Raw genomic sequence first — 27,449 nt, 5'->3', positions numbered from 1 at the left:
GCGAAGCCAAAGAGCTGAACAGACCTTCTAAAAATCGTGCCACTCGTGTCGATACCAGCCCTACGTATCACACCTTCCAAAGCGATGTTGAATAGCAAGCCCGATAATCCATCACCTTGCCGTAACCCTCTCCGAGATTCGAAGGGACTCGAGAGTGTCCCCGAAACTCGAACTACGCACATCACCCGATCCATCGTCGACTTGACCAACCGTGTCAGTTTATCCGGAAAGCCGTAATCGTGCATAATCTGCCATAGCTGGTCCCGAACGATTGTGTCGTATGCCGATTTAAAGTCGATGAACAAGTGATGTGTGGGCACGTTATACTCACGGCACCGCGAATATTTGGTCCGTGGTGGCGCGGGCACCCATAAATCCCGCTTGGTAATTCCCCACAAATTCCCTTGCAAACGGTGATAGTCGACGGCAAAGTATTTGGGAGAGTACCTTGTAGGCGGCGTTCAGCAACGTGATTGCGCGGTAGTTGCAGCAATCCAACTTGTCGCCTTTTTTGTAGATGGGGCACACTGTACCCTCCATCCACTCCTCCGGTACTACCTCCTCCTCCCAAATCCTCGCAATAACCCAGTGTAGCGCCTTAGCCAGTGATTCACCACCGTGTTTTAACAGCTCGCTGGGGAGTTGGTCAGCTCCAGCGGCTTTATTGTATTTCAGCCGGCCGATCTCCTCTCTAACCTCCTGGAGGTCAGGGGCTGGGATTCTGTCGTCATCTGCGCGTACACCGAGATCTACTACTACTCCGTCGTCTTACTCTGCTACATCGCCATTAAGGTGCTCATCGTAGTACTGCTTCCCCCAGTCAATCACCTCACACTTGTTCGTGAGAAGGTTGCCGCCCAGGTCCCTGCACATGTCGGCTTGTGGCACATAGCCTTTGCGGGAACAGTTCAGCTTCTCGTAGAACTTTCGTGTGTCATTCGCACGGTACAGTACCTCCATCGCCTCGCGATCCCGATCCTCCTCCTGGCGCTTCTTCTTCCGAAAGCGCTCCACGTTCGCCCTCGTTTGGTGTTGCAGCATTCTCGCTCGTGCTGCATTCTTCTCTTCCACTAACTGTTTGCACTCGTCGTCAAACCAGTCGTTTCTCCTGTTCGGAGCCATAGTACCAAGCGCCGCTACAGCAGTACTACTAATGTCCCTTCAGCCATCTTCAAGAGTAGCTGCGCCAAGCTGCTCTTCCGTTGGTAATGCTGCTTCCAGCTGCTGCGCGTACTCCCGTGCAACCTCGGCGTCCCGTAGTTGCCCGATGTTTGGTCGCGGTGGGCGACTTTGACGCGTGTTTCGCACCGTCGAAAGTTTTGAGCGCATGCATACTGCAACAAGGTTATGGTCCGAATCAATATTCGCACTGCGGTAGGTGCGAACGTTGATGACGTCAGAGAAGAATTTACCATCGATTAGAACGTGGTCGATTTGGTTCTCCACTTGTAAGTCAGGTGATCTCCAGGTGGCTTTGTGGATGTCTTTGCGGGGGAAGAAGGTACTTCTGACTACCTTACCGCGGGAGGCTGCAAAGTTCACACATCGTTGGCCGTTATCATTTGATGCGGCGTGCAGGCTATTCGGCCCTAGCACCGGTCTGTACATTGCCTCCCGTCCTATCTGAGCGTTCATATCACCGATGACGATCATAACGTCCCGTTGCGGACAGCTATCATACACCTGCTCCAGCTGCGCATAGAACGCTTCTTTCCCATCGTCGGCTCTTCCTTCGTGTGGGCAGTGCACGTTGATGATGCTGTAGTAGAAGAACCGGCCCTTAATTCTCAACTTACACATCCTCGCACTGATCGGCTGCCACCCGATCACGCGTTGGCGCATCCTACCCAGCACTATAAAGCCCGTCCCAAGCTCGTTGGTAGGGCCACCGCTCTGATAAAAGGTAGCCTCTCGATGTCCGCTTTTCCATACCTTCTGTCCCGACCAGCAAAGTTCCTGCAGTGCTACGATTTCGAAGTTGCGTGGATTTAGTTCATCATATATCCTGTCCTGTCGCAGCCGTGAAAGCCTAACGATCTGCAGTTCCATGTACCGAGTTTCCAATCGTAGTCCTTATTTCGTCGCCTAGGTCTGTGCCGATTGTTCCGATCCGTATTAACTTCTTCGATATTTGCAACATTTGGTGTTTTTCGGGGCGGCTTGTTGGGCCTTCCCCAACCCCCTGTCTCGCCGGAGGACCATCTTGTCAGCTCTGATTAGAGTCCCACGCTGACACCAGGACGTTGATCAGCCGCTCCTAACATGGAGACCAGACGCTGTTTTGAGCCGCACCATCTTGGTGAACAGGCGCTCGGGTTGGCGAAGCATTTCCTCTACCGCCGAGATATGGTTACCGCGCCAACGATCGCGTCGCACCTTCTCACTTAGCTATTGTCGGATGACAACATTGCCCAGGTAACGCCAACCAGTTGTGTCCATGTTTTAACTGGTAGTCTATTGTATCATATGACTCGTGGAGGCGTGAGATAGGAACTTGTGAGGACCGGAGCTAAGTTTGACGCTCCTTGCAAGTTGTCGACTCACCATTTGAAGGTTTTGCATCTAAATACACAAAAAAATCATATATAGAGACCAAGGCAGAAAAAAGTCAATTTTTGTTTCACTGTGTTATCAAACGCATTTCAAACTTTAACTGAAGAAACCAGAATAACTCCGAATTCAGCTGGAACATATCTGAAGCTTTACGAAAAATATAAGTGCATTTATCATGTTTTGCTGAGAATAACCAAATGCGTTCAAGAGAACAGGGCAGAGAAATACCAAACTGGAGAACTATGTTGAACTTAGTTTGGAATACATAAAAAAGAATGAATTTCGAGCTCAGCTAGAAATGGTTGCGAAACTACTCTGAGGGCTGAAAAACAACGATGGAAATAATAATTCGTAACATTTTAATTAAACAGAAAAAGTCAAAATAAAATATGATCAAAACGTAGACCGAAAGTGATAAAAAATGCTTCTTAGGTACAAAACAAACAGAAAAAGATAATTTTTTTTTAAATAAATAAAAAAAAATCTCCGTGAATTTGAATCAACTAAAAATGTTTGAGATCTTTCAGGAATCCAGGAAAAACTATAATGAAGAAAATGATCTTAAATTTGGTTTAAATTAGTAGAAAAATTCTAACTAGTGAACAGGCCTCTCCAGAATTTAGCTCACAGTTTAGTTAAAAGTCCCTTTAAGAATTACAATAAAGTTAATAAAAAATGATTTCAAATTAAAAGGAGAAAACAAACAAAAAATATCTTAGTTTTACCTGAAATTTATTATTGGGTCACAACATGTCTGAAGAACCTTTCGAAAAAAACGAATAGGTCACAAATAAAATGAATTCAAATTTTGTTTCGAATATACCTATTCATTATAATCCAATTTCCATATTTTTGGGAAAAATATCATGCTCACGTGGACATTATCATTACCACCTCCCCGCTTCTGTGGACAAGCATGGATATTTGCCAATTCTCTGCCCCCTCCCCTTTCCCGTGGAATGTAGACAGCCCCTAAAAAGCTATAGTCTTTCAAAAAATTTCAGTTTGAGTTCTAGGGTAAATGATTTTTTTTTAGTTTCCAGCGATCAGTGTTATTTAAATAGAGATTTTTTAGGTGTTTCATGTTTTGATGTTTGCTAAGAAAAAGTTGATCAATTTCGATAAAACTCATTACACTGGTGAATTTTTGTGCCCCTCGTCACAAAGTTTTTTTTTTTTTTTCAGAGAACGAAGCGACTAACCCAGGGAGCATTTACTATGCGAACTCTCACATTGACGCGTTTTAGTAATAGCTAGGGTATCAAAAATTCATAGGAATAGTTGAATAGTTATAATCTTTCATTTTTTTCGGTTTGAGCTTTTGGAGTACATTTTTTTTTTTCATTTTGTTAACCAGGGTTGTTAATGTATAGTAGCAAATCTGAGAAAATTCAGGCAAAAATGAGAACAGATGTTTTGATCTGAAAATGCATGAAAAGGTCCCCTAACAATCCCACAGCATAAACAAAGGTAACATAATAAGAGCCTTATAGCTTCAAAGGTACCCTGAAATTTTTCAAGTCTGAACATCATCGTTCTGCTAAATTTCATCCATTTACAACATTGGGTTTCATGCTTTTATTGACCACTTCAAACGATTTTTGAGAAATCTTGGTACATTTTGTCTTGATATACAAAAAAAAATCGACATCTAAAACCGGAACAGTGTACGATATCATTTCCATTTTCAAACGCTTATGACTCAGTTAGTTTTCAACAGATTCCGTTCGTTCTTGCAGCATTCGACTGGAACTCATCCGCCCAAATGCAGCAAATTGTAATTTGATCATGCGAACTATTCTTTTATTCAAAACTAGCTGACCCGGCAAACTTCGTCCCGCCCATTTCGGTGTTTAATTGAATAATTTCAAATATACCAAATTCATTGACTCCATGCGATGTGTTTATAAACCGCAAATGCACGACGAATCGGCCATAGGATATGATCAAAGTCAAAAGACAAATCGTTCGAAATGATTGGTTTTTTCGGAATGACAACATCCTCGCCTTTTGGTTTCTGTACATCACCTCGATTCTTGAAATATCCAGTTTTTTTTGCTGTTTTCCAGAAACCGAAAGTGGTCATCTTTAAATTCAAAATGATGTCCAGGGACATCTCGATTACGGAAATATCCATATTGAGTATTATTTAGTCATTTTCGACTGTTTCCCAGAAGTTGCCATCTCACAACTCAAAATGGTGCCTGAGGTCAATTGTTAGCTCATTGCACCATTCTGGTTCCGGAGATACTCACATTGGATGGTATTTGGTTATTTGAGGCTGTTTTCCACAAACCGGAAGTCGCCATCTTAGAATTCAAAATGGGATCTGTGGTCGATTGTATTTGCTGTGTATCATTCTGGTTTCAGAGATACTCAAATTAGATGAAAATCGGCCATTTTTGGCTGTTTTTTAGAAACCGGAAGTTGCCATCCTAAACTTTATAATGGTGTCTGAGGTCAAATTTCAGCTCCTTGCAACATTCTGGCCTCGGAGATACTCATATTGGGTAATATTTGGTCACTTTAGGCTGTTTTCCAGGAACCGAAAGTCGTCATTTTAGACTTTAAAATTGCCTGTGAAATCAATTTCTGTCATCTGGGCGTAATTCTGGTTTCGGAAACATTTATATTGATGGTATTTGGTCAATTTCGGCTGTTTGCCAGACACCGGTAGTCGCCATCTTTGAATTCAGAATGATGTCTGTGATCGATTTTATGATTCTGTGCATCATTCTGTCTTCCAGAAACCGAAAGACACCGTCTTACAATTCAAAATGTTGTCTGAGGTCGATTTGTGGCTCCAGTGCATTATTACGATTCTGGAAATACCCATATTGGGTGGTATTTGGTCATTTCCAGCTGTTTTTCAGAAACCGGACGTCGCCATTTTGGATTTCATAATGGCATTAGGAGACAATTTCTGGCCTTTGAGCATCCTTCTGGTTAAAGAAACACTGATATTGGGTAGTATCTGGTCATTTTCAACTGTTTTTCGGACCGGAAGTCGCCATTTTAAAGTTCAAAATGGTATCTGTGATCGATTCTGGAGCATATTTGTTACCAATAAAAACATTCACCTGCCAAATATGGTTCCATTTGGTTGATTAGCTCTCGAGATGCGCAGAAATTTGTGCTTCATTTGTATGGAACCCCTCCCTTCCAGAAGAGGGAGGGACGTCGAACCATTATGCATTGGCTTGATTGGTTCTTGAGCTGTGCGAAGATTGTGTTTCATTTGTACCCATACAAATATAGAAGAGGGAGGGGTGCCAAACCATTATGGACATATTTGTTACCTCTAAATATATTCACATGCTAAATTTGGTTCCATTTACTTGGTTAGTTCTCGAGATGTGCAGACATTCGTGTTTCATTTGTATGGCACCCCTCCCTTCCAAAAGAGAGAGGGGCGTCGAACCATTGTGGACATATTTGTTACCTCTAAAAACATTCACATGCCAAATTTGGTTCCATTTACTCGGTTAGTTTTCGAGATGTGCAGAAATTTGTGTTTCATTTGTATGGAAGGGGTGCCATTCTAGAAGAATGAGGGGTCTCGAACTATCTTAGTCACCATTCTCGACCCCTAAAACTCTTATATACAAAATTTCACGCTGCTCGGTTCAGTAGTTTCCAAGTCTATATGGAGCAGACAGACAGACAGACAGACAGAGCTGCATTTTTATATGTTCTGATTATCAATCCTCATTGAAATGCAGATTTCGACTAAGCAGAGCTGAATAAAAGTTTTCCCCAAATGTGCAAATGTGAAAAATATATTATAATAAAATATAAAAAATGTGAATTTTGAGGATATTGAAAAGCAGGTTGAGAGAGAGAGAGTAACCTAAATCAATTACTGTTGTATAGCAAAACGGAATTATAAAAACAGTGGTTTGGCGCGCCACGAAACTCACCCGCAATACGGGTTGCATTATAGTTAGGACGTCAGTTTTAAAAAATAGTGAAGAGAGAAAATAGGAGAGAAAAACGTAAAAAATAAAATGTTTTCCTACTATTATTTTCAATACCGCTTACCGTGCAACGCAAGTGCTGCCTGAATAAATCATTGCGTAGTCAATTCAACGGTCAATTCCAACATTCGTATTGCTGTTTACCGCATAATAGAAACAATAGGGTACTAATTGACTTTTCGAATTTTTTTTTTTGTTTCAAAAGCTTCGTCTTCTCAAAAAAAATCCTCTTGCAAAATTTCAGCTCTATCGAGCAGCAGCCTCTTTCGTAGAGACGAGTATAGGCACAATGTTCCATTCCCAAAGACAGACAGACAATCGATGCAACATTTCGTTGCACAGTCTAAAATAGCATATTTTCCCATCATTTCGTCGCCAGAAAAATGCTGATACTAGACACCTTGTTTCCCATGGAAAACAACGACAGCCACATGGTAGCTAAATAAGAAGGCAACAAAAAAGTATGGGGACGAGACTTTTCTTTCTTGGTGATAAGGACAAAACCGAGAATAAAAAAAAAAACGGTATATTTTGGCTGTATGCTTAATAAAATCCAACTAGCAACAATTTTGATTCTGGGCGGTTGTTCTTTTGTCTGCACGAATGGAGACTCCTGTGTTACCAATCCGTGGCAAAGGTCCAAAAAAATTAACTTAGCCTTCGCAATCGGACTTCAGGATGCCGTTTCACATTTTTAACAAATGAAAAATAAAGCATGAAATTTTCGATATCGATTTTTTTAATGTCAAATGTCTTAGAAATGCATAATTCGTCGAGATCTAGTGTTATCTATTAATATTTTTTTTTTAAATCGACGAAATAAAAAAAAAGTTTTCGGGAAAACACTGATGCATTTTCAAGATATTTGGCATAAACAAAAATTTCGATATCCCAAACTCCATGAACTACTTCTGTGCTTTTTTTCAACGGTCGAAAGGTGGCACTTTGACCGCTTTGAGGCACGACATTCCGAAGTCCGATTGAGCTGAAATTTTGTATGACGACTTTTTGTGTGAGGATCAAGCTATGGAGTCGAATGTCGGTAGTCAATTATTTCCCACAAATTCTCTTACCTGATAAACAGTAACCCCAATATTGAAAAAAATAAAGATCGAAGGCTCAAGGGAGAGTAGCTGACACCTAATCCCGCCAAAAAAGTGTTTTGCAAAAAGAGAATGAGAATAAATAACAAATTTTGAATTAAAAAAAAGTTGATTAGTTTTCTTTTCTTGCATTTAGAACTTTGAAGTAATTACAATTTTAATAAAAAGTTTGAGATGAAGAAATTGTATTTACACAACAAATAATAATTCAAGTTAGAGGGCATTCACATCCCTCGTGAACAACTTTGGGTTGTTCACTGTCCGCGGCCGCGGCATTTTTTTCTTTTGTTTTTATGGGCGGCTGCCCATACAGGAGTAGGGCAGGGGAGTTAAAACCTGTCCACATTGAATGAAGATGGCCCATTAAGAAAATTTATACTCACGCGGGAAATACGCTTTTTTGTTAAATTTTCATGAATCTCCTGTAAAAACCATAGATTCGGGGAAATAATATATGATCAATATTACCCAATTCACTATTTGACAGCGAAAAGTTCGGATGGATAATACAGAGGTTATCATTGCGTTCACATTCAAGAAGATTAATTTTGAATAATAATGTTCGTCTCTTAAAAGTATTATTAGTTCACTTTAATTTCAGACAGCTTTTCTCATGTCCAAACATACCTTAAAAAAGATGCAAAAGATTGATTCAATTTAAAATGTGAATTGTTTACATTCCATCAAAAACTCGATAAAAATTATTAAAAGTTTATTTCTCTGTGTCGCTTTTTCACCTCGAAAAAATTAAAAAAAAACACCTCTTTTTAAAGCCACTGATGAGAAGACTACTTTGATTATTACTTTAAAACTAGTTTTTTTAAAGTATCCCATGATTTTTTTTTCATTACAAGTCCTCAAATAGTAAAACATGTGACTGTCTTACCATCTAACCTACATACCAATGAGAGACAAATATCATATATCGTTTCTACTAGTAGAAAAAATAAAAACGGATGATTTGTGTTTTACATTTTGAGGGAAAAAATATACAACAATGATAGGTTGTACCAATATTCCACACAATAATGAATAGTGTTAATTTTCTCCTATTGATTGCAGACCGACCCTCAACCCATTATTATCAGCTGCTTTGCTCATTAGGTTAAGTTGGCAAACAGAATATCTAAGTACAGCAATAGGTTTACAAAAGGCCGAAAATTTCTCCATGAGCTGATTGCAGAACCATAAACTATTCAAAGCTCCGAGCATTTAATTACACCGGGTGATTAAAAAAGAGCCACCGTTCCGTACAATTTCTTCAGTGCAATTAAATTCATTATCATTACCACCTTTCAGGTTCTACAGTTGCCTGAATGCATTGCATACTATTACTTCACCCAATCGTTACAATTTATAAGATTTTTAGGATAAGAATAAAAGTTATATCAAGTAACATGTTCGTCTCAACAACATGCGGAATCTAACACTTTTTTATAAATAAGTAATATTTATTATCCCACCTCAGTGTCCTCAACCATTCGTCACTTCTAACATACGCTACAGGATTGTAATAGCAAGAGACTAAACACTCACCGTGAGCTGTACAGGTTCCGGGCCGTCTCCTGCGACTTGACGAAATTAGCGAACGCCAGCAGGGCACTGGCCACCACAATCCACACCTTTCGCATCTTCAGCTGGTTACCAGGTTGATGCCACCGTTCGCAACGCACTTCACCGACAAACAAGCAAACAAACAATACGGAGAGGCAAAAAATACTGGATTCCCTAGAGCAGCTGCAGCTGTTGCACCGATATTGCACTCTTTCAACACTTGGGTTTTTCTGCTAGCAATTGAATATTTTTTCTCACATCGAACGCACTTTTTTTTCTCGATTATCAATTTCTTAAGTTTTCTTCACCGGTCAGGTGTGAACTTCTACTACAATTGCCTGTGAGATGCATGGGAAACAAAGATCGCGATTGAAGGGGTTTTCCCGGTCAAAACAAACCTTTGCATGGTATTGCGTTTCGCGAAATAGGGGAAACTCGGTTCAGTATCGCAGCCGGAGAGTTTACGTTATCATGCGCGTTGCAACTGTTGCGTAAACTACCCTAGATATGAACAAATTGCACCTGTTAACATACGCGCATTCGATAACATACTTTAATCTAATTCAATTATCACTATTTACAATCATTCCGACAACGTGTTCGGATTGGGGCGATGGTGGGGAGAAACTCAGAACAGACGTGGTGAGCGGTGATTTCGATAGAAGTCAGTCAGCATTCTTCGTTCGGATTAGTCAACTAATCTCCGTAAAGTCGAGATGTTGTTTCTTCATCATCTTGAAAGCTTGAATCTGAGTTCATACATTGCTTCATTGTTCTCATACAAACAGGCTGAATACGAAACGTCTTGGAAAAGCGAGAATAGTGTTGTGCAATAATTTCACAACCGAACGTTAGTTGACATTCGCTCGGAAGCAGAGTTAGAAGAAAAAAACAGTTAAAAATGGATACCTCTTCACAATCTTACCACTGACAATGATGAAGCGGTACACGTTCCAACTCCATCAGGTGATAATTATGCGTGAATTACTGTTGGGTCATTTAACCTTCCGCCGCGCATCCATCGAGCGGCTATAAATTGGTTTTGGATGTTTTTTTTTCAACTTTGTTTGCACTGCTCGCTGCAGCACACAAAACGGCGATCGAAAATAACAGGCCATTTGGTTACCTGTTACCATGTACCATGAAAATCGGAATTCGAGCTTTAAATATGCTATAAACATGTCATAAATACAACATACTGGCCCATTGACCGCAGCAATTCATTAAAAAGCGATTAAAAACGCCATCGTTTAAACGCAATGTGGGTGGTTTTCACTGTCGGCAAAAACGCAAACGGTGAGTTTACACTTTTGACCCTGGAGCGAGCCCCGTACCGACCGCACATGAAACGCATAGTCTTTGAATTTCTTTCCTTTACATAACTTTTGAGCCACATATCAAATTGTTATGAAGTTTGTTTTTTGTAAGTTTGAGAGATGACTTGTTTGTTATGTTCAAATTAGTCATGTAATCTTTGAAATAATAGACTTTCGTTGTTTTATTAACAATTTAATACATAACGATGGCTTAAGTTCAATTAAAATCAAATGATCAGTGCGTCTTGAACTGTCCTACAGATCAGACGTTTTTTCGGTTGCTTGTGGACTGGTCTTTGACTGCCTATAGCTTCAATGTTTGTGTTTTGTCAGTGTGTCTTTTAAAGATTACCTGAAAGTTATTTCCCATCAGTCTTTCTCAAGACTATCTACTTTTGAATTTAACATTTGTTTTAACTTTTTTCGTATCACCTGAAATGGCTGGACGGAAAAAGAAACCTCGCATCGCTGCGGGGAGGAAAAGAGAGGCATCTCTTTCTGACACATCGAGTGTCTGTAGTGACAATCCTTTTGATATTTTGCCTGAGCAAGAAGCTGGTGAAATGGAAGTTATTAATAATGAAACTATACAAAATATAAAATCTTTAAAAAAGGAGCAAGTTCCACCTATTGTGGTAACTATTTCTTCTGAATTTAATATATTCAAAAAGGAACTTTCAACGTTTGTTTCTGACGTTAAAGTTACCTATCAGATTGGCCGTAAAGGTGAATGCCGCTTATTAGCCGACTCAGTAAAGGGTCGTGATCGTCTTGTTCAGTATTTAACTGACAAGATGTACAAATTTTCTACATATGACACCAAGAACGCCAAGCCGTTCAAGGTTGTCTTGAAAGGTCTCACCAACGATCAAACCGTTGATGAGATCAAACTTACTTTAACAGAATTACTTGGCATAGCCCCTACCCAAGTAATTCTAATGAAACAAAAATCACGAGGCGAAAACAGTCAGAGAACTGGAATTTTCCTTGTTAATTATTTAATTCATTTTAACCGCAATGAGGTTAACAACTTAAAATTTTTTGAAAAAGCACATGCTTTGTATAATGTGCGTGTAAAGTGGGAAATTTATAGGAAGTATGGCGGAGGTGAAAAGCATATCACCCAATGCCGTACTTGCCAACGTTATGGCCATGGTTCCAAATTCTGTAACATGGACCAAAAATGTCTTAATTGTGGAGACTCTTCTCACAAAAAGGACACGTGTCCTGTGAAAGAGAGTAAAAATTTTCGCTGTGCGAATTGTAACGGCAACCATATGTCAAATTTTTATCAATGCCCAGTCCATTTAGCAATTGTTAAGGCAAGGCAAGGTAAACAAAATTCAATTTCTCAATTAGAACCGACTTCAAAACAAAATTCTCCAAGCGTACCAGTGACGCATAGTTTACCTACTCCTTTGCATACCCGTTTAACGTATGCACAGGTTACAGGTAGTTCAAACATTATACCGCCTAGTGTTGGTAGTTCGAAAATGACCGTTAATATGGGTAAGCAAAACAGGCTAGAAAATAATTGTACACCTATCACTCCAGCTAATATTGCTGCCGAAAATATTTTTTTCTAATGTCAACTGCCTGGGGCCTATTACGGCAGGTAAACTTTCTTTTTTGCAACAGGCAATGTTCGATCTTATGAACGCCATGTTGCAGGCAAAATCAATGTTTGAAGCCATTCAAATAGGCACAAATTTTACTATTAAAATTGTTTCTAATTTAAAATTTAGCAATGATTTTAAATAAAACAATTAAAATATTAAATTGGAATGCTCGCTCATTGAAGGCCAATGAGAATGAGCTTTTTAACTTTTTAACAGTAAATAATGTGCATATTGCAATTATTACTGAAACATTTTTGAAACCTAACATAAAATTAAAATATGATCCCAATTACGTGGTTCATAGATATGATAGGATTCAGGGTTCCGGCGGTGGAGTTGCAATTGTTATTCATCGCCGAATCAAACATCGTGCTCTTCCCCATCTTGAGACGAAAGTTATTGAAACTTTGGGAATTGAAGTTCAAACTGAACTTGGGATTTTATTTATTGCCGCAGCATATTTACCATTTCAATGCACACGCGAACTCAAAAATTATTTTAAAGGTGATTTACAAAAACTCACCAGAAATCGTTCGAATTTTATCATAATCGGCGATTTTAACGCTAAACATCGTTCATGGAATAATTCTCAAAGTAATTCCAATGGCAAAATTTTATTCAATGATTGTTCTTCAGGATACTATTCTATTTTGTCTCCGAATAGTCCTACATGCTTTTCTTCTGTAAGAAACCCTTCAACAATTGATTTGGTGCTTACAGATCAAAGTCATGTATGTAGTGATTTGATCACACATGCTGACTTTGATTCTGATCATCTTCCAATAACTTTTTCTTTATCACATGAATCAGTTTTAAACCCTATGAGCTCTGTTTTTAATTATAACAAGGCTAATTGGGAAAGATACAAAACTCATACTGAGAGAAATTTCAATAATGAGCTTGATTTGCAAAACGAAGTGAATATTGATTCCGCTTTGGACGCATTAAAATGTGCAATTGTTGATGCCAGGAATTATTCTGCTCCAAAGGCTCAAGTGAAATTTGATTCACCAATAATTGACGAAAATCTTCAACTTCTAATTCGTTTGAAAAATGTCCGCAGACGTCAATATCAACGTTCTCGTGACCCTGTTTTTAAAACTATTTATAAAGATTTACAGAAAGAGATTAAACATAGATTTACTCTTCTGAGAAATCAAAATTTTGAGACTAAAGTTGAAAAATTGAAACCATATTCAAAACCATTTTGGAAGCTGTCGAAGATTCTTAAGAAACCTTCAAAGCCTATTCCAGTTTTAAAAGATGGTGAACGTTTTCTTGTATCCAATGAACAAAAGGCTCAAAGACTTGCTCAGCAGTTTGAGAGTGTTCATAACTCAAATTTGAATTTTGTGAGTCCAATTGAAAATGAAGTCACACGTCAATTTGATTTAATTTCTTCCCAGAATTTTTTACCTGCAGAAATTATTGAAACTAACTTGAATGAGATTAAATCAATTATTAAAAATTTCAAAAATATGAAAGCACCTGGTGACGATGGAATCTTTAATATACTAATCAAACATCTCCCTGAGAGCACAATGGAATTTTTAGTAAAAATTTTCAATTTCTGCTTCAAAATTGCATATTTTCCCAAATTATGGAAAAATGCAAAAATTACTCCCATTTTAAAACCGGATAAGAACCCAGCTGAAGTTTCAAGTTATCGACCAATCAGTTTGCTTTCTTCAATAAGTAAACTGTTTGAGAGAATTATTCTTAACAGAATGATGTCACACATCAACGAAAATTCAATTTTTGCAAATGAACAGTTTGGATTTCGCCATGAGCATTCCACAACTCATCAATTGCTCAGAGTTACTAATATGATACGAGCTAACAAATCTGAAGGTTATTCCACTGGAGCTGCTCTTTTAGACATAGAAAAAGCATTCGACAGTGTTTGGCATAAAGGTTTGATTGCGAAATTGCAAACTTTTAATTTTCCAATTTTCCTAATCAAAATTTTAAAAAATTATCTTACTGATCGAACTCTGCAGGTTGTCTATCAGAATTCAAAATCTGATAGATTTCCTGTCAGAGCAGGTGTACCTCAAGGTTCAGTCTTGGGTCCAGTCCTGTACAACATATTCACTTCAGATCTTCCTGATTTGCCTCCAGGATGCACAAAGTCATTGTTCTGCGATGACACAAGCATTTCCGTAAAAGGAAAAAGTCTTCGTGTCATATGCAGTCGATTGCAGAAAAGTTTAGATATTTTTTCTTCCTACTTGCAAAAGTGGAAAATCTCTCCCAATGCTTCTAAAACTCAAATGATAATTTTTCCGCATAAGCCTAGGGCTTCTTCCCTCAAGCCAAACAATAATCACGTTGTCAAGATGAATGGGGTTATTTTAAGTTGGTCCGACAAGGTTAAGTACTTGGGACTAATTTATGATAAAAAACTTATTTTCAAAGAGCACATTGAGAGTATACAAGCCAAGTGCATCAAATATACGAGATGTTTATATCCTCTCATTAACAGGAATTCTAAACTTTGTTTAAAGAACAAACTTTTGATTTACAAACAAATTTTTAGACCAGCAATTCTTAATGCTGTACCGATCTGGTCAAGTTGCTGTTAAACAAGGAAGAAAACGCTCCAAAGGATTCAGAATAAAATTCTGAAAATGATTTTGAAGCGTCCTCCTTGGTTTGGTACACTCGAATTACATAGACTTACTGGTGTTGAACCATTAGAAGCTATGTCAAATAAAATTATTAACAATTTTCGACAAAAATCGTTGCAATCCTCAATTGCTACGATAAGCTCTCTTTATAGCCAATAAGTTAGCAATTAAGTTAGTTGTAAGTTTACTTCCCCTTTTCTGACAAGTAGGTTTAAATCCCTACGAATGATAAGTCCTAATTGCGAAAGCAAACAAATCCTAACAATTAAAATTACAAATTTCTAACAGTGTTGAGAAGTCACCATTTGTGATTGGACACACATGCTCATTATTTACTAATACTTATCATAAATAGTTAAGCTACTAACAAATCCCCCCTTAAAAAAAAAAAATCAAATGAAATGGGAACGTATAGGGCAGCCAAACTTTGAAACCACGTGTTCGATCATAATTCATCAGCTAACCCTTAACTAGCCCGCTCATCTGATATTAATATTGATCAAATCGGTTGTGTGGTTTCTGAGATAATGAAGTTTCGTGATTTTCACATTTCGGTACTTTACAGACGAAGTTACAGTCCGATTACAGAGCGAAATCATTTCAAATCGCCTGGAAATACGCGAAAATTTAATCGATCATTTTTGATTTGAATGAAACTTTGCACACGTATTTGGCTTAGCAAACTGAGCATTTTCCACAGATGGAGCGATTTTTCACACCCATGAGTTACATTCTAAAAGGGCGTATGCCTTTTGGCATAGGTTTTATTCGAAGCATTGTAGCCCAGAAACCGTTGATTGTATAGAAAAACTGTCTGAGAATGAGTTGTAGGGAATTGAAAATGCACCATAAAAAAATATACACTGTACAAAAAAAAATTTTTTGACCAAAAAAAATTAAAAATAAACATTAAATTTCAACTTAAAAAAAAAGAGTTGATTTTTTTTAATTTTTTTTTTAAAGAAACTTGACGTTAATACGCAACTTTAAAAAAAAAGTCCAGGATGGAGAAATGAAAAATAATTTTTTTATGGTAGATTAACTTTTTTTATAAAAATTCTAATTTAAACAGTTTCCAAAATATTTGTATTCTAATGATTTTAAAAGATGCAGAGAGTCATTTTGAACCATAAAGCTTCTAGTAGTAAACATTCTAAAGGCATTGGTTTTCGAGTTATTTCTAATTTAAGCTCGAAAAATTATGATTATTTAGGAAAATACACGTTTCTCTTAATTTGTCCATGGTTCTCCAGCAAAAACCATACGGTCACTGGAATGCTTCATCAAAAATATACAATTCATTATTTGACAACAAAACGATTGGTTGAACGGTTCTCAAGAAAAGAGTTAAATGTTCTAAGTGATACAAATATACATGAGAATCAAATATTTATTTTCGAGTTTTATTATCTTAGGAACATATTTTTTTATGACATAGATACTTTACAGAACTAGTTTCACCTTATATTTTAAATACATCATAAGTAAATCATCTTTTGAAAACAGCGTCGTTTGTATCTTATTTTTTGAAATCGCAACAAAAGAGTAATACTTTTTTGTGGCAGCTATTATTATAGATTTTTTGAAAATATTGCTCCATTATGTTACTCCTTGTTCATATTCTTCATATGATACCCAACTAAATGACATTTTTGATGAATTTTTATTACAAACATACAATTCTTTTGCGCTTGTAATGGGATGTTCATGTTCTTTTTCTAAACTTGCATTTCTTGCCATTCGTTTTAATATGCCACCAATTGCATCGCATGGGCCTTTACCATGAGAAGTCGCAAAAAATGCTACTTTGCATCGACGTTATATTTTGTTGCAAAGTTTTTTATATTTTTATATTGTGAGGCAGCTCCATCAGACATTAATCAACTCTATTGTTGTTTTCAAAAACTCATTAATTTGGCAATGAACACCTGAACCGCAACAGTATCACGATGGAGTACTTCCGATATTATGATGAAGCTGATATTCTTAGGTGTTCCAGATTCTGAATAGTAAACAACGAAGGGATGAATGGTGACTTGACTATCATTCCAATAACTACACGAATCACAAATTGATAAAGACGTATTAAAATGAGCTTGACTGTTGTCAATATTTTTAATTTTGCTTATTGCATTGTTTTCGTTTAATTTGCGTAAGCATGATGAGCACCGATGATCAGGAAATTGTTTACAGCATTTGGGCTTGGTGTATTCCATTTTCACTTTATTCATCTTCACAAAATGCAAACTGTTACTAACACATCTGGAATAGCGCAATCGTATTTATATACGAAAACAGATATTACAGGTGACCCAGTAGTTACTGGTTGCGTACTTTACAAACAGTTATTATCAGTGGTGGGCACCATTCCGCTAATTCGCTAATTAGCGACGCTTAAATTCAGTTAGCGATTTAGCGGTTTCGTTAATTTTTGAGCTGGTTAGCGTCGCTAAAATTTTGGCCTTCGAAACGCTAATCGCTAATTCGCTAAATTTTGTAGAGAAGCGACAATAGAAATATTTAGAAAAAGTGTGGATTGCTGATGGGGTACGTAAATTGATTCGAAAGATGAACATACTTTACTGCGAAAGTTACTTTTGTCAGTTTTTTTACCCTAGAATGGAATTCCAGTTATCGTATAAGCCACAGGAGCATTTTGAAGAACAAGCACAAGGTCTAGATTAAATTTTCGGCACACCAAGAACTTTGGTAAATTGCAATGCGCTTGAGATTATGACAACTTTGGTTCTACTTTTTCGATTCAGATAATAATTGAATTTTTATGAAAACATTCCTAAGAGTATCTATTTTCAATGCAAGCTCAATAACTTTTGTTATTCTTGTTTTTACAAAATCGAAAATGTGAATACCGTTTTATGAACCTCGTATTGTAAATACTTAGCTTTAAAAAGTAATTGTTTTCGTTTGTTTAACCAAAACAGATCAAAGTGGTCCAAATCTTACAAAACACGAGCAATAAATATACCTCTTATTGTAAATACTTAGCTTTAAAAAGTAATTGTTTTCGTTTGTTTAACCAAAACAGATCAAAGTGGTCCAAATCTTACAAAACACGAACAATAAATATAGCGATATGACTATTAACATATTAAAAAGTTAGCGATTAGCGATTAGCGAAAGTTCCGCTAATGTGGGTTTAGCGTTTAGCGATTATCTAGCAAAATTTTCCGGTTAGCGGCTTAGCGATTAGCGTCGCTAAATTTTCGTTAAGCGGTTTATCGTTTTTGTACAGTGTATGTTTTATTTATGGTGCATTTTTAATTCACTGCAACTCATTCTCAGACAGTTTTTCTATACAACCAACGGTTTCTGGGCTACAATGCTTCGAATAAAACCTTTGCCAAAAGGCATACGCCCTTTTAGAATGTAACTCATGGGTGTGAAAAATCGCTCCATCTGTGGAAAATGCTCAGTTTGCAAAGCCAAATACGTGTGCAAAGTTTCATTCAAATCAAAAATGGTCGATATTCGACCATCGGTGATTTGGCGCGATCTAGCTCTACAGTAAAATTCAGTAGGGTTTTACGAGGCAGCTAGACTTATGAGTTGACACTAATTTTGTAGAAATCGGGTCAGCCATCACTGAGAAAATTGAGTGAGTTCAAGTAGTCTTCGGAATATGTTCCTTTTCATAGCTGGATTTCACATTTTTAAACATAACAGGAAAAGTAATAGTCTGATTGCAAAACAAATCAATAGGGTCTTATGGGGCAACTAGACCTTCCATTTGACACTGATTTTATGAAAATCGGTTCAGCCATCTCTGAGAAACATGAGTGAGATTAAGTAGTCTTCAAAACACGTTTCTTGTTATAGCTTTTGAATCACAAGTTGAATTATTATGAAATTCAAAAGTTAAGGGTATTTTAGGTAGCCCGTTCATTTGAAATCAATTTTGTTCAAATCAGTTGTGTAGTTTTCGAGATAATGATGTTTCATGATTTTTACATTTTGAACCATAACCTCTAAACTAAGAATCCGATTACAATGAAATTTAATAGGGTCTTATGGGACACCAAGACCTTTCATTTGCAATTAATTTCATGAAAATCGGTCCAGCCATCTCTGAGAGTCGAGTGATATATGCCATTCGGCCCTTTGGAGCACTTTTATACTTTCGGTTTTGCAAGTGATTGCTATACCTTTCTAGGAGAAAGGCAAAAGTGTACTAAGCGACGACAGTTTTTTATGACATTCATGACATTCTATAACTTTTTTTATGTTTTCAATGGATGAAGACAAACACAATGCAACAGTAAAAGTGTACTGTGAAGATAGTAAAAAAAGGCTGTAATTTCGGAATGACTGACCCGACGAAGTTTTGAAAAGAGTTCATGTAAAAATGGGATTGGTGGTTACCAATATTTTTAGAGGCAGAGCGGTATATATTAGATCGGTGTGAAGTATTCAGCAAAAATATAGGTGATAACATAGTAGCATTACATCGGCAACATCGATCTGACTGGGACACGGTATATGTGAAAAAAGTGAGAATTTTATTTACTCGCCCCAATGCTCTTTTCGTGTTCCTTATAGGTCCTTTACCAACTGTGTAAATTTTTAGACTGATCGGTGGAACTATATTTTTGCGTTTTGGAAAAATTTTAACTTCTAATTTTTTCTCTCCAGATCTTATATACGCTAGGATCTGCTATTAAATCTAGCAGGTTGGTGCAAATTAATTCATGAAATCCTATTACAATAATTTCTTAGCGATCGAATTAAAAACTAATACGAAATATATCGTCAGTTGATTTCAAGACTGGCGCAAATCATAATTTTACAGTATTGTGTTATTGATGGTAAACGTGGTGAAGAGTGGAGTTGAAGGTTTTGTTGCGATTTTGAGTTGTGCTAGGTTTTAAATCAAGTGAGGATTTTAACACCTGCATACATCATCTGTACTTATACCACAGAGAACAGATATTCATCCACATATTAAAAAAAAATTGAAAATCTTGTGTGAAAATTTGAATTAAAAAACGTTAAAGAACTTATAACACCTGTCTTGTGGTGCCCCAGTTGCACTGCTTAAATGTATTCTCATCGATATTTTATCGATATCCATGCGTGGTTTGTTAGTGACACAAACGCCTCGTAGCAGGAGCATTACCACTTGCGTTAAAATGACGGTTTCAAGTTTTTACACATCCTTTGAAAATAAGATGAACGTCTGTTCTCTATGCTTTTACTGCGAAATAACTACCACACAATTAAAAATGTGTAAAATAGCAGACGGTACAAAACAAAGAAAGGCAAACAAGCAATGTGTAGGAGCCACTCTACGATCCATGCAACCAGGCCCGTAGGTACCGGGGGGGCTAGGGGGGTCTTAGCCCCCCCACGCGTTTGTATTGCCCCACCACGCGATTTTCTCATGTATGTGATTGATACTAGGTGAAAAAATCCAAAAGAAAAATCTGAAATATTAGCAATAAGCATTATTGAATAGTCACCAGTTTTTTTAATGTTAACGGTATCAGTCAATTTTTTGGTCGAGCAAATATGCCAAAAAGGATAGTTCTTCAATCTTTTGGTGAGCCAGTATCCTAACTTCCAGCAATATAATCTTGTGACTTATGTTCATGTGAAGTTCAATATATTTTGGCCAGACTTTTCCACATCTCGGAAGCATAACCCAGACCCTGGCCCGAACAACTCTGTTCCGGTTCGGTCCGAAATAAAATCAGACTATGAAAATTGTAGTCTGACCGGACTTTGAACTAGGCATTCCACACTCTACCTGGTCTGATGGTAAACACTGATCAAACAAAGCCTATCGTAAAATTTAGAATTTGGGCTGACGGTTGCATCGCTCCATTCTCTCAGTATTTCTTCGCGAATAGATTCTCTCAGTATCGTTGGTTGACATCGGTCGGCGACTCTCGAAGCTGGATTTATTTGAATTTTGTTTTACGATTGGGCTCAAAAGTTTCGTCTTCTCGAAAAAAATCATCCAAAAAAATTTTTTCCGATAAGGTACACCAGATCTCGACGTTTCATGCATCTTTTAGACATTTGGCATAGAAAAATCGATACCGACGATATCATGAACTTTTTCCTGTGCATTTTATCAGTCAGAAAGTTGAAACATTGATCGCTTTGAGGGACGTGTTCTCAAAGGCCGATTTAGCTGAAATTTTGCATGTGGACTTTTGAACCCTACCGCTAAACGATATTCGAATGACCTTTTTTCATACATCTTACTGGCGCCCTACTGTATATCTTCCATTACTCGTCAATTGAGGTGAGTATTTTTACAGTTGGGTATTTGAATACAAGCTCGATATGAATATAAAGTAAATGTACGAAGCTCTTACTCAGTTAAAGTAAAGCTAGCTGAACCTGCGTAAAAAATTGGTCCCCTGAAACTCAATTACACAATGTAAACCTGCTCATTTAAGTTGGCAATTTGTAGATTTTATTTTTCTTTAATAAGGAGGTTTTTAACCCCAAGCTGGTTCGCCACTTTAAGACAGAAATGATAAAGTTTATATCCCTGCTTTATTTTCGGGAATATAAACCCGAAAAACCGGATTTTCGGGAATAAAATAATTCTTACGGGACACGCTTATTTGAAAATAAATGAGCTTCTGAATCTTTAGGTGCTAGAACAATCGAAATGGGACGAAAATTGCAAACGGTATAAGAATTTTAGTTTGTGAGTACTTGAGAACTTCGTTGGACGCGTAAAGAACCTTTTTTTTTGTCGAGCACATAACGTTTTATTAAATAAAAATTCTCTGCCCCCCCACGCGAAAGGGAGTAGCTACGGCTCTGCACGCATTCTGTGTGGTGCTGTTCTTCACTCGTTGCGTGCCAATCCGAAGACGAGTATCAAGCACTGAATGCATGTTAGAGAGGAAGCAAGAGCTGCATTTTGGCTCCGCCCACAGTACTGTACGTGTTATTGCTCGTACCAGCATGTTTTCCTTCAAGACAGCAGTTTTCACCTAATATGGACCAGGTGTACGTTTTATCGAACAGTACTCTAGAATGATTTTACGAATAAGTAAGATAAGATAAGCATATTTAGTTTTTTTGTATATGATATCTTGGAATTTTGGGTACAAAAACATCCTGGGCCCAAAAACACATTTTTAATAGTTATTTAAGAGCTGGAAAAATAATATAAACTATTGATAATAATATACAATACAGGTCGAACTCGAATATCCGGAATACAAAAAAAATTCTTCTCGGATAATCGAGTTTTTCGGATAATCGAATCACAGAAAAAATATTCAAATTTGCGATTAACGAACATAAAATCAATGATTCCTTCTTTTTTTTGTTTTACTTATACGATGCAATGGCGTAACCAGAAATTATTTCTGAGGCGAAAAGGGGTGAAATCTTAAGCAAAAGAGAATAAATTGGACATTGATTATTTTCACTTAATTCAAACATGTCCCAAACAAGCCGAAAGTGACATAAATGGTAACAAATATGGCGAAAGGGATTGTAAAGATAAAATTTTGTAATAAAAATCAAAAACAAAAAAATAAAGTTCCGGATAATCGAGTCTAAAATTCTGGATAATCAAGTCTTCGGATAACCTAGTACCCGATTAATCGAGTCCAACCTGTAGCAGCTAATATATGAAATTGTTTTTGTATCATTAATTAATGCTTTGCAAGCATTTTAGTTAAAAAATGGGCAGAAAAAACTGGATTATGGAAAGTCGAAAAATGTTCTAATCATTTTTTGCTTGACTAGAACAGTACAAGGCCGCATCATAAATGAGCCGTTGAGAGCAAAAGTGGTAAATGTGCCATTTTACACTTTTTGGGTTTTTTGCATAAATTGATGCAGAACGCAATAATGTACTAGAACATCCAAGAAAACCCGAGATCTGATAACCTAAACCAAAGTTATAGCCAAAACAATTTTTGGTAAGTAACATAATCACCATTTCATTGAAAGCAAAGGTGGTACATGTCCAGTCTGTGCATGTTAGATGAATTGTAAGTCGAGGATCTTAGGATATAAAACAATCATGTCTTCGGCAAAGTTGGTCAAGTGATTTAGTACTTTCAGATGGAGATTAGTCTGCTTCGAAATTTTCTCACTACGTGGCGCTAGTGTACCCAAGACTATTTTGTAACAGAAAGCATTTTACCTATTTCAGTAACAACTCGTATGCTGTTACCAAATACATATACACTAGCGCCACGAAGAGACAGAATTCCTCAACAAACAGATCATCATTCTATAGTACTCAATCCCTTGGACAACTCTGTTGAAGACATGAATGTTCTATGTCCTAAGATTAGAGAGCTAAAATGCATCCTTCATGCTCACACTGGACATGTACCACTTTTGCTCTCAACGTTTTCTAGTTGTCATTATTTTTCCCATAGAACAAAAGTGGTACATGTTTTTCCATTGAAGTTTGTGTAAGTTTCTCAACCAGAATTCATTATGCTTTCATGAACCGTCTTTTGAAACCTTTCCAGCAATGATTTAGTGCTATTTATCGTTATGTTGGAAAAAAATATTGAAAATAATTTACTATTTGAGTGTTCTCGTTTATCGCGTCTACTGAAAAATTTACCTAATGACACATGTACCACTTTTGCTCTCAACGGCTTGAATATCTCGTTGGAGAAAAATCAGGATCTACGTCCATTCCATAATATTTTCGCTGGCTGTGTTACCAAAAATCCAGATTAATCTGGATTATCCACATTTTTGGACATGTAGGTATGAATGTATTCATTTACTTTGTCTCACAAAATAATTAAAGAGGCTCACACAAAATTTTGCAATTTTATCACTTTAAATGTTGCGTACCTCAAGAATTTTATTGAACTTTTGTCAAACGAAATGACTGCCAGTTTTTTTACATATTTTTTTAGCTTTTCCTAGATTTCGTCGAAATCCGTCTAGCCACACTGTACTCAGGTCATTAAATTGTTGACAAATGGGGGTTCTTAGGGATGGGCGATACTAGCATCGATACGGTACCGATACTCACCGCGTGAGATGAGTACCGGTATCAATACTATCCTAATGAAGATTTTTGAAAAATAATTGCAGGTCTGATACCGACACTATCGAAACATTGATAATCGATACTCCTTCCGCCGATACTACGATACCTGGTATCAAACTTCATTGAAGTATCGCGATACCGAAGTATCGCGATACCAAAGTATCGATACTTTCGTCAGTATCGCCCATCTCTAGGGGATATTACAAGCTTTTGAGAAAAGCTTTACCTGCGAGACATCAAAATAGTATAGCAATAGTATAGCAAGTTATCATCCGATAATCCGTCAAATCTGATATCAAAGCCATATTTGACATTGAAGTGACAGATCTCGCGGGGGGATTCTAAATGCATTCGAAAATGAAAATTGTTAGATCTCTAGAAGCCTTTCAAAAGGACTTTTTCATTTCTCTCGTTTTTTGTCGATTTCGTTTATTTGTTGTCTTTTCATTCTAGATGGGAGATTAAAGATATCCAATATTGATCAATGAAGCAAAATCACCATGTTACGTGGTTCACTTTCCGTAATTATTATGAGAGAAAAAAAATATCCCTTGTGCATTGTTTGGCTAGCTTTCACTACTCAGCGAGGTAGTGCATAGTAGATCACAAACAATATTTTGTGACCTAGCGTTAAATAGACCATTTTGACGAACTGACAGGTGTCACGGATCCTGCTGACATTGATGTTGCTTCTACTTGCGTTGTGTCAGCGGTTCCGAGCTTTTTGTCAAAATTTCATTTATCAATTAAGTTCAGAAACTCTCTCGTAAAATGGTCAGCGTTAAATGGTCGCAATTATCAAACAACGACTGTAGATAAAAAAGACACGAATGTTTTTAAGCCTTGTTTCATAAATTGTAATAGGGTATTAGATCTATTATCGTCAGGCTTGTCCTGTTTTTGTCAGTAGGGTTAATTAGGCCTTAGAGAGCTTATTTTTCGCAGGAAAATGATTTGCACTATGAAGAACCATTGTACGAGAAATCAAAACTTCAGAACATCATTTACCCTCCAGTTTTGTCACTGACAGATTTCTTATCTGAATTATGACAACCGCGTTTTAGAACCCCACTTTTATAAATAAAACATTCAAAAATTGAATTTGAGATTAAAACTGAATTTATGAACAAAAATTGATAAGAAAAAATAACAGGAGGGTTGTGTGCAAAGCCACGACCGCAAGGTTGAAGTAGAATACTTTTACAAGAAAGATAACCCGGCTGCTTGCGTGTCAGTCATTTTTTTCTAGTAAATAAACGTTGACTAATCAGATCAATCGAATTTTACGCTTCAACAAGGATTGACCATTTTCAATAATATAGTAATTTGCTTGTCATGATTGAGGCTTGACAATTTTTAAATTTTGAGATGAATTTTGTTCGGATGTGGTGCTCATGACTGAAGGAAAAGATAATTAAGTACGTTCTGAGACACGGAAAAAAAGTAAAATTTATAACTTTTACAAATTTAAAAATGTAAATTAACTCAAGAGAAAATATTAACGCTTTAATCATCAGGTTTTTATTTCATCCTGAAAAGGACAATTTGTTGTTCAATTTAGTATCGGATAAGATGCCGATTACATCTTTGCGTTATCACTGACAGTGCGAATAAAGTATTCCTTGTGATAAAATAAACAGTGAAATGCTGGTTCAACACTCAAAACTAGACGGCTCACGTGTTGTCAAAAAGAGTCAACTTTTCATTGAATGCATTTACTAGTGACCACTATCGCACAGACTGCATGACTAAAGTGCCTCACTGCATCAGCCGCTATCGATGCTGAGATCCGCTGCAACTAGTTCGCTATCCGCTATATGCTGCCATTGGTATTCACTGTCCCTGCATCAGCTGGTCCAGCTGCTATCGTTGCTGGAATCCGCTGCAACTAGTGCGCTATCCATTGCAACGCCACAGCTGTGGCCGCTTTCCGCCATCGCTGGTATCCACTGCACTGCTAGTGCTGCTGCTAAGGGAGGACGACTGCTGTTGTCGCTGTCTAGAACTATTATTAGCTTCGGCTTCGGCCGAAACAGGCTCTTATATGGGCCAAATAGCATGTTTTCAATTGCAATGTATATAATTCTGTCGACCGTGCTTGGGAAGCAATCATATAACGACCAATCAGAGGTCGAATTTTTCGTTTTGACAATGCTTGACTATTTTCAATAGTACAATAGTGTGAATAATAAAATTACAATCATATTCTTCTGGCAAAAATCTTAGAAGATTTTCCAATCTATTGCTGTAAGAACGAAGGAAATCCATCGAATACCAGCCGATTAATAAGCATTTGAAATTGGACATATTTCTCACTTTTTTCGGTTTTAGATTTTCATTTCACATCCCTATGTAGCCGAACTTTCTGAGAGAAGTATTCTACTTCAAAAAAATTATCTTTTAAGATCACTTCAAACTCAATTTTTTTTGATAGACAGTTTGGATTCCTAACAACACTCTTCTGAACATTGCAAAATTGTCAGAATAGGCGCACACTGTAAAATTTACGCAATTACTTCAACGGGTTTTATGTTTTAAAATCCTTCTTGAAATATAGTTGTTCAGTGAATTGGGGTGTATGATCATACACCCCAAATTACTGAACAACTATATTTCAAGAAGGATTTTAAAACATAAAACTAAAAACAGTTTGCGTTAGGCAATTGCTCATACATGATTTCACAATGAGAAGTCATGCTGTTATTTCATTCCACAGTTTTTTTAAGCTTAGTTCAAAAGCTCACATCTGAGCCTCCCACTGCCTGTATGGCACAATTATTAATACGCACAGTGTGGTTTCCGGAGGAAACAACACCCGCCTTTGTACAGTAAACTCTAAATTCCATATCAAACACCCTTATGAATTTAAATGCAGCATATTTTTCACTCCGTTTAGCAAGTACCTAATTAGTTAGGCGCATTCTGTTTTTTTTTGTCTTTACATTCATTCTACAGCCCAAACAAAAGTGAGGTTGACAAATAATAGAGTCTTTGAAATCTCTTACTCATAAAACAATGATAGAAAATCTTAAATTCTCGCTGTTTTTGCTGTATATTCTATAAACAAAAATGTGGTTTTAAGCTAAACCTGTTTCCGTACGTGAATTGGATACGTGAACATGATTACCCACCAAAATTCAATTGTATGTAACGAAACTAATTCAAAACTAATACCGTGTCTAAAAATTCAAACAATTCCTTTTTTGGCGCATTATCAGTTAAATGAATTGATGATTAGGCTGAAATTTAGACTATGGGTGAAAGAAATAATTATTCTTTTCAATGTGGCATTGTCATTGACTGCCGAATTTACATCAGTTTCTGGAAACCTATTATAGCAGAATTATTTATGCTAATTCGTCAGGTAAAATTCGGTGCCTATACTCAGAACAAATCTGGATCATGTGGACTACACTGTCGGCAGTTCTAAAAGGAAACGAGATTGAAACAATTTGCGAATTCGCTCGGTAAAACCTGTTTGATGGATGTTTGCCTGATGATGAGAGTATAAAATGGCAAGTAGTCTCACGCAATTTTCGTTCCACTTGTGTAGGATGCCTTGTGTTTTTTTTCTCAAGCTAAATTGAATAAAAAACTGGTACCTATTATACATTTTTTTTTAAATTGAAAATATTCAACTTTCAGACAATTGCACAGGACGAGGTCCAAATTGACTCC

The 27,449-nt window shown here is 37.0% G+C and overlaps 1 protein-coding gene across 8 annotated transcripts in view; it reads right to left on the bottom strand.

Moving 5' to 3' along the window:
- LOC129727069 (mucin-2-like) overlaps positions 1–27,449 on the bottom strand; it is a 67,757-nt gene that overhangs the window by 24,205 nt on the left and 16,103 nt on the right. For all 8 annotated transcript variants that reach the window (XM_055684475.1, XM_055684474.1, XM_055684473.1 and 5 more), the window contains exon 2: positions 9,170–9,525. In XM_055684475.1, the coding sequence (XP_055540450.1) occupies positions 9,170–9,264 (95 nt within the window). In that variant the 5' untranslated portion in view covers positions 9,265–9,525. The remainder of the gene's footprint in view (positions 1–9,169; positions 9,526–27,449) is intronic.

The sequence above is a fragment of the Wyeomyia smithii genome, chromosome 3, assembly GCF_029784165.1.
Source record: "Wyeomyia smithii strain HCP4-BCI-WySm-NY-G18 chromosome 3, ASM2978416v1, whole genome shotgun sequence".
Classification (NCBI taxonomy): domain Eukaryota; kingdom Metazoa; phylum Arthropoda; class Insecta; order Diptera; family Culicidae; genus Wyeomyia; species Wyeomyia smithii.
This window is presented reverse-complemented; position numbering and strand designations above follow the sequence as displayed.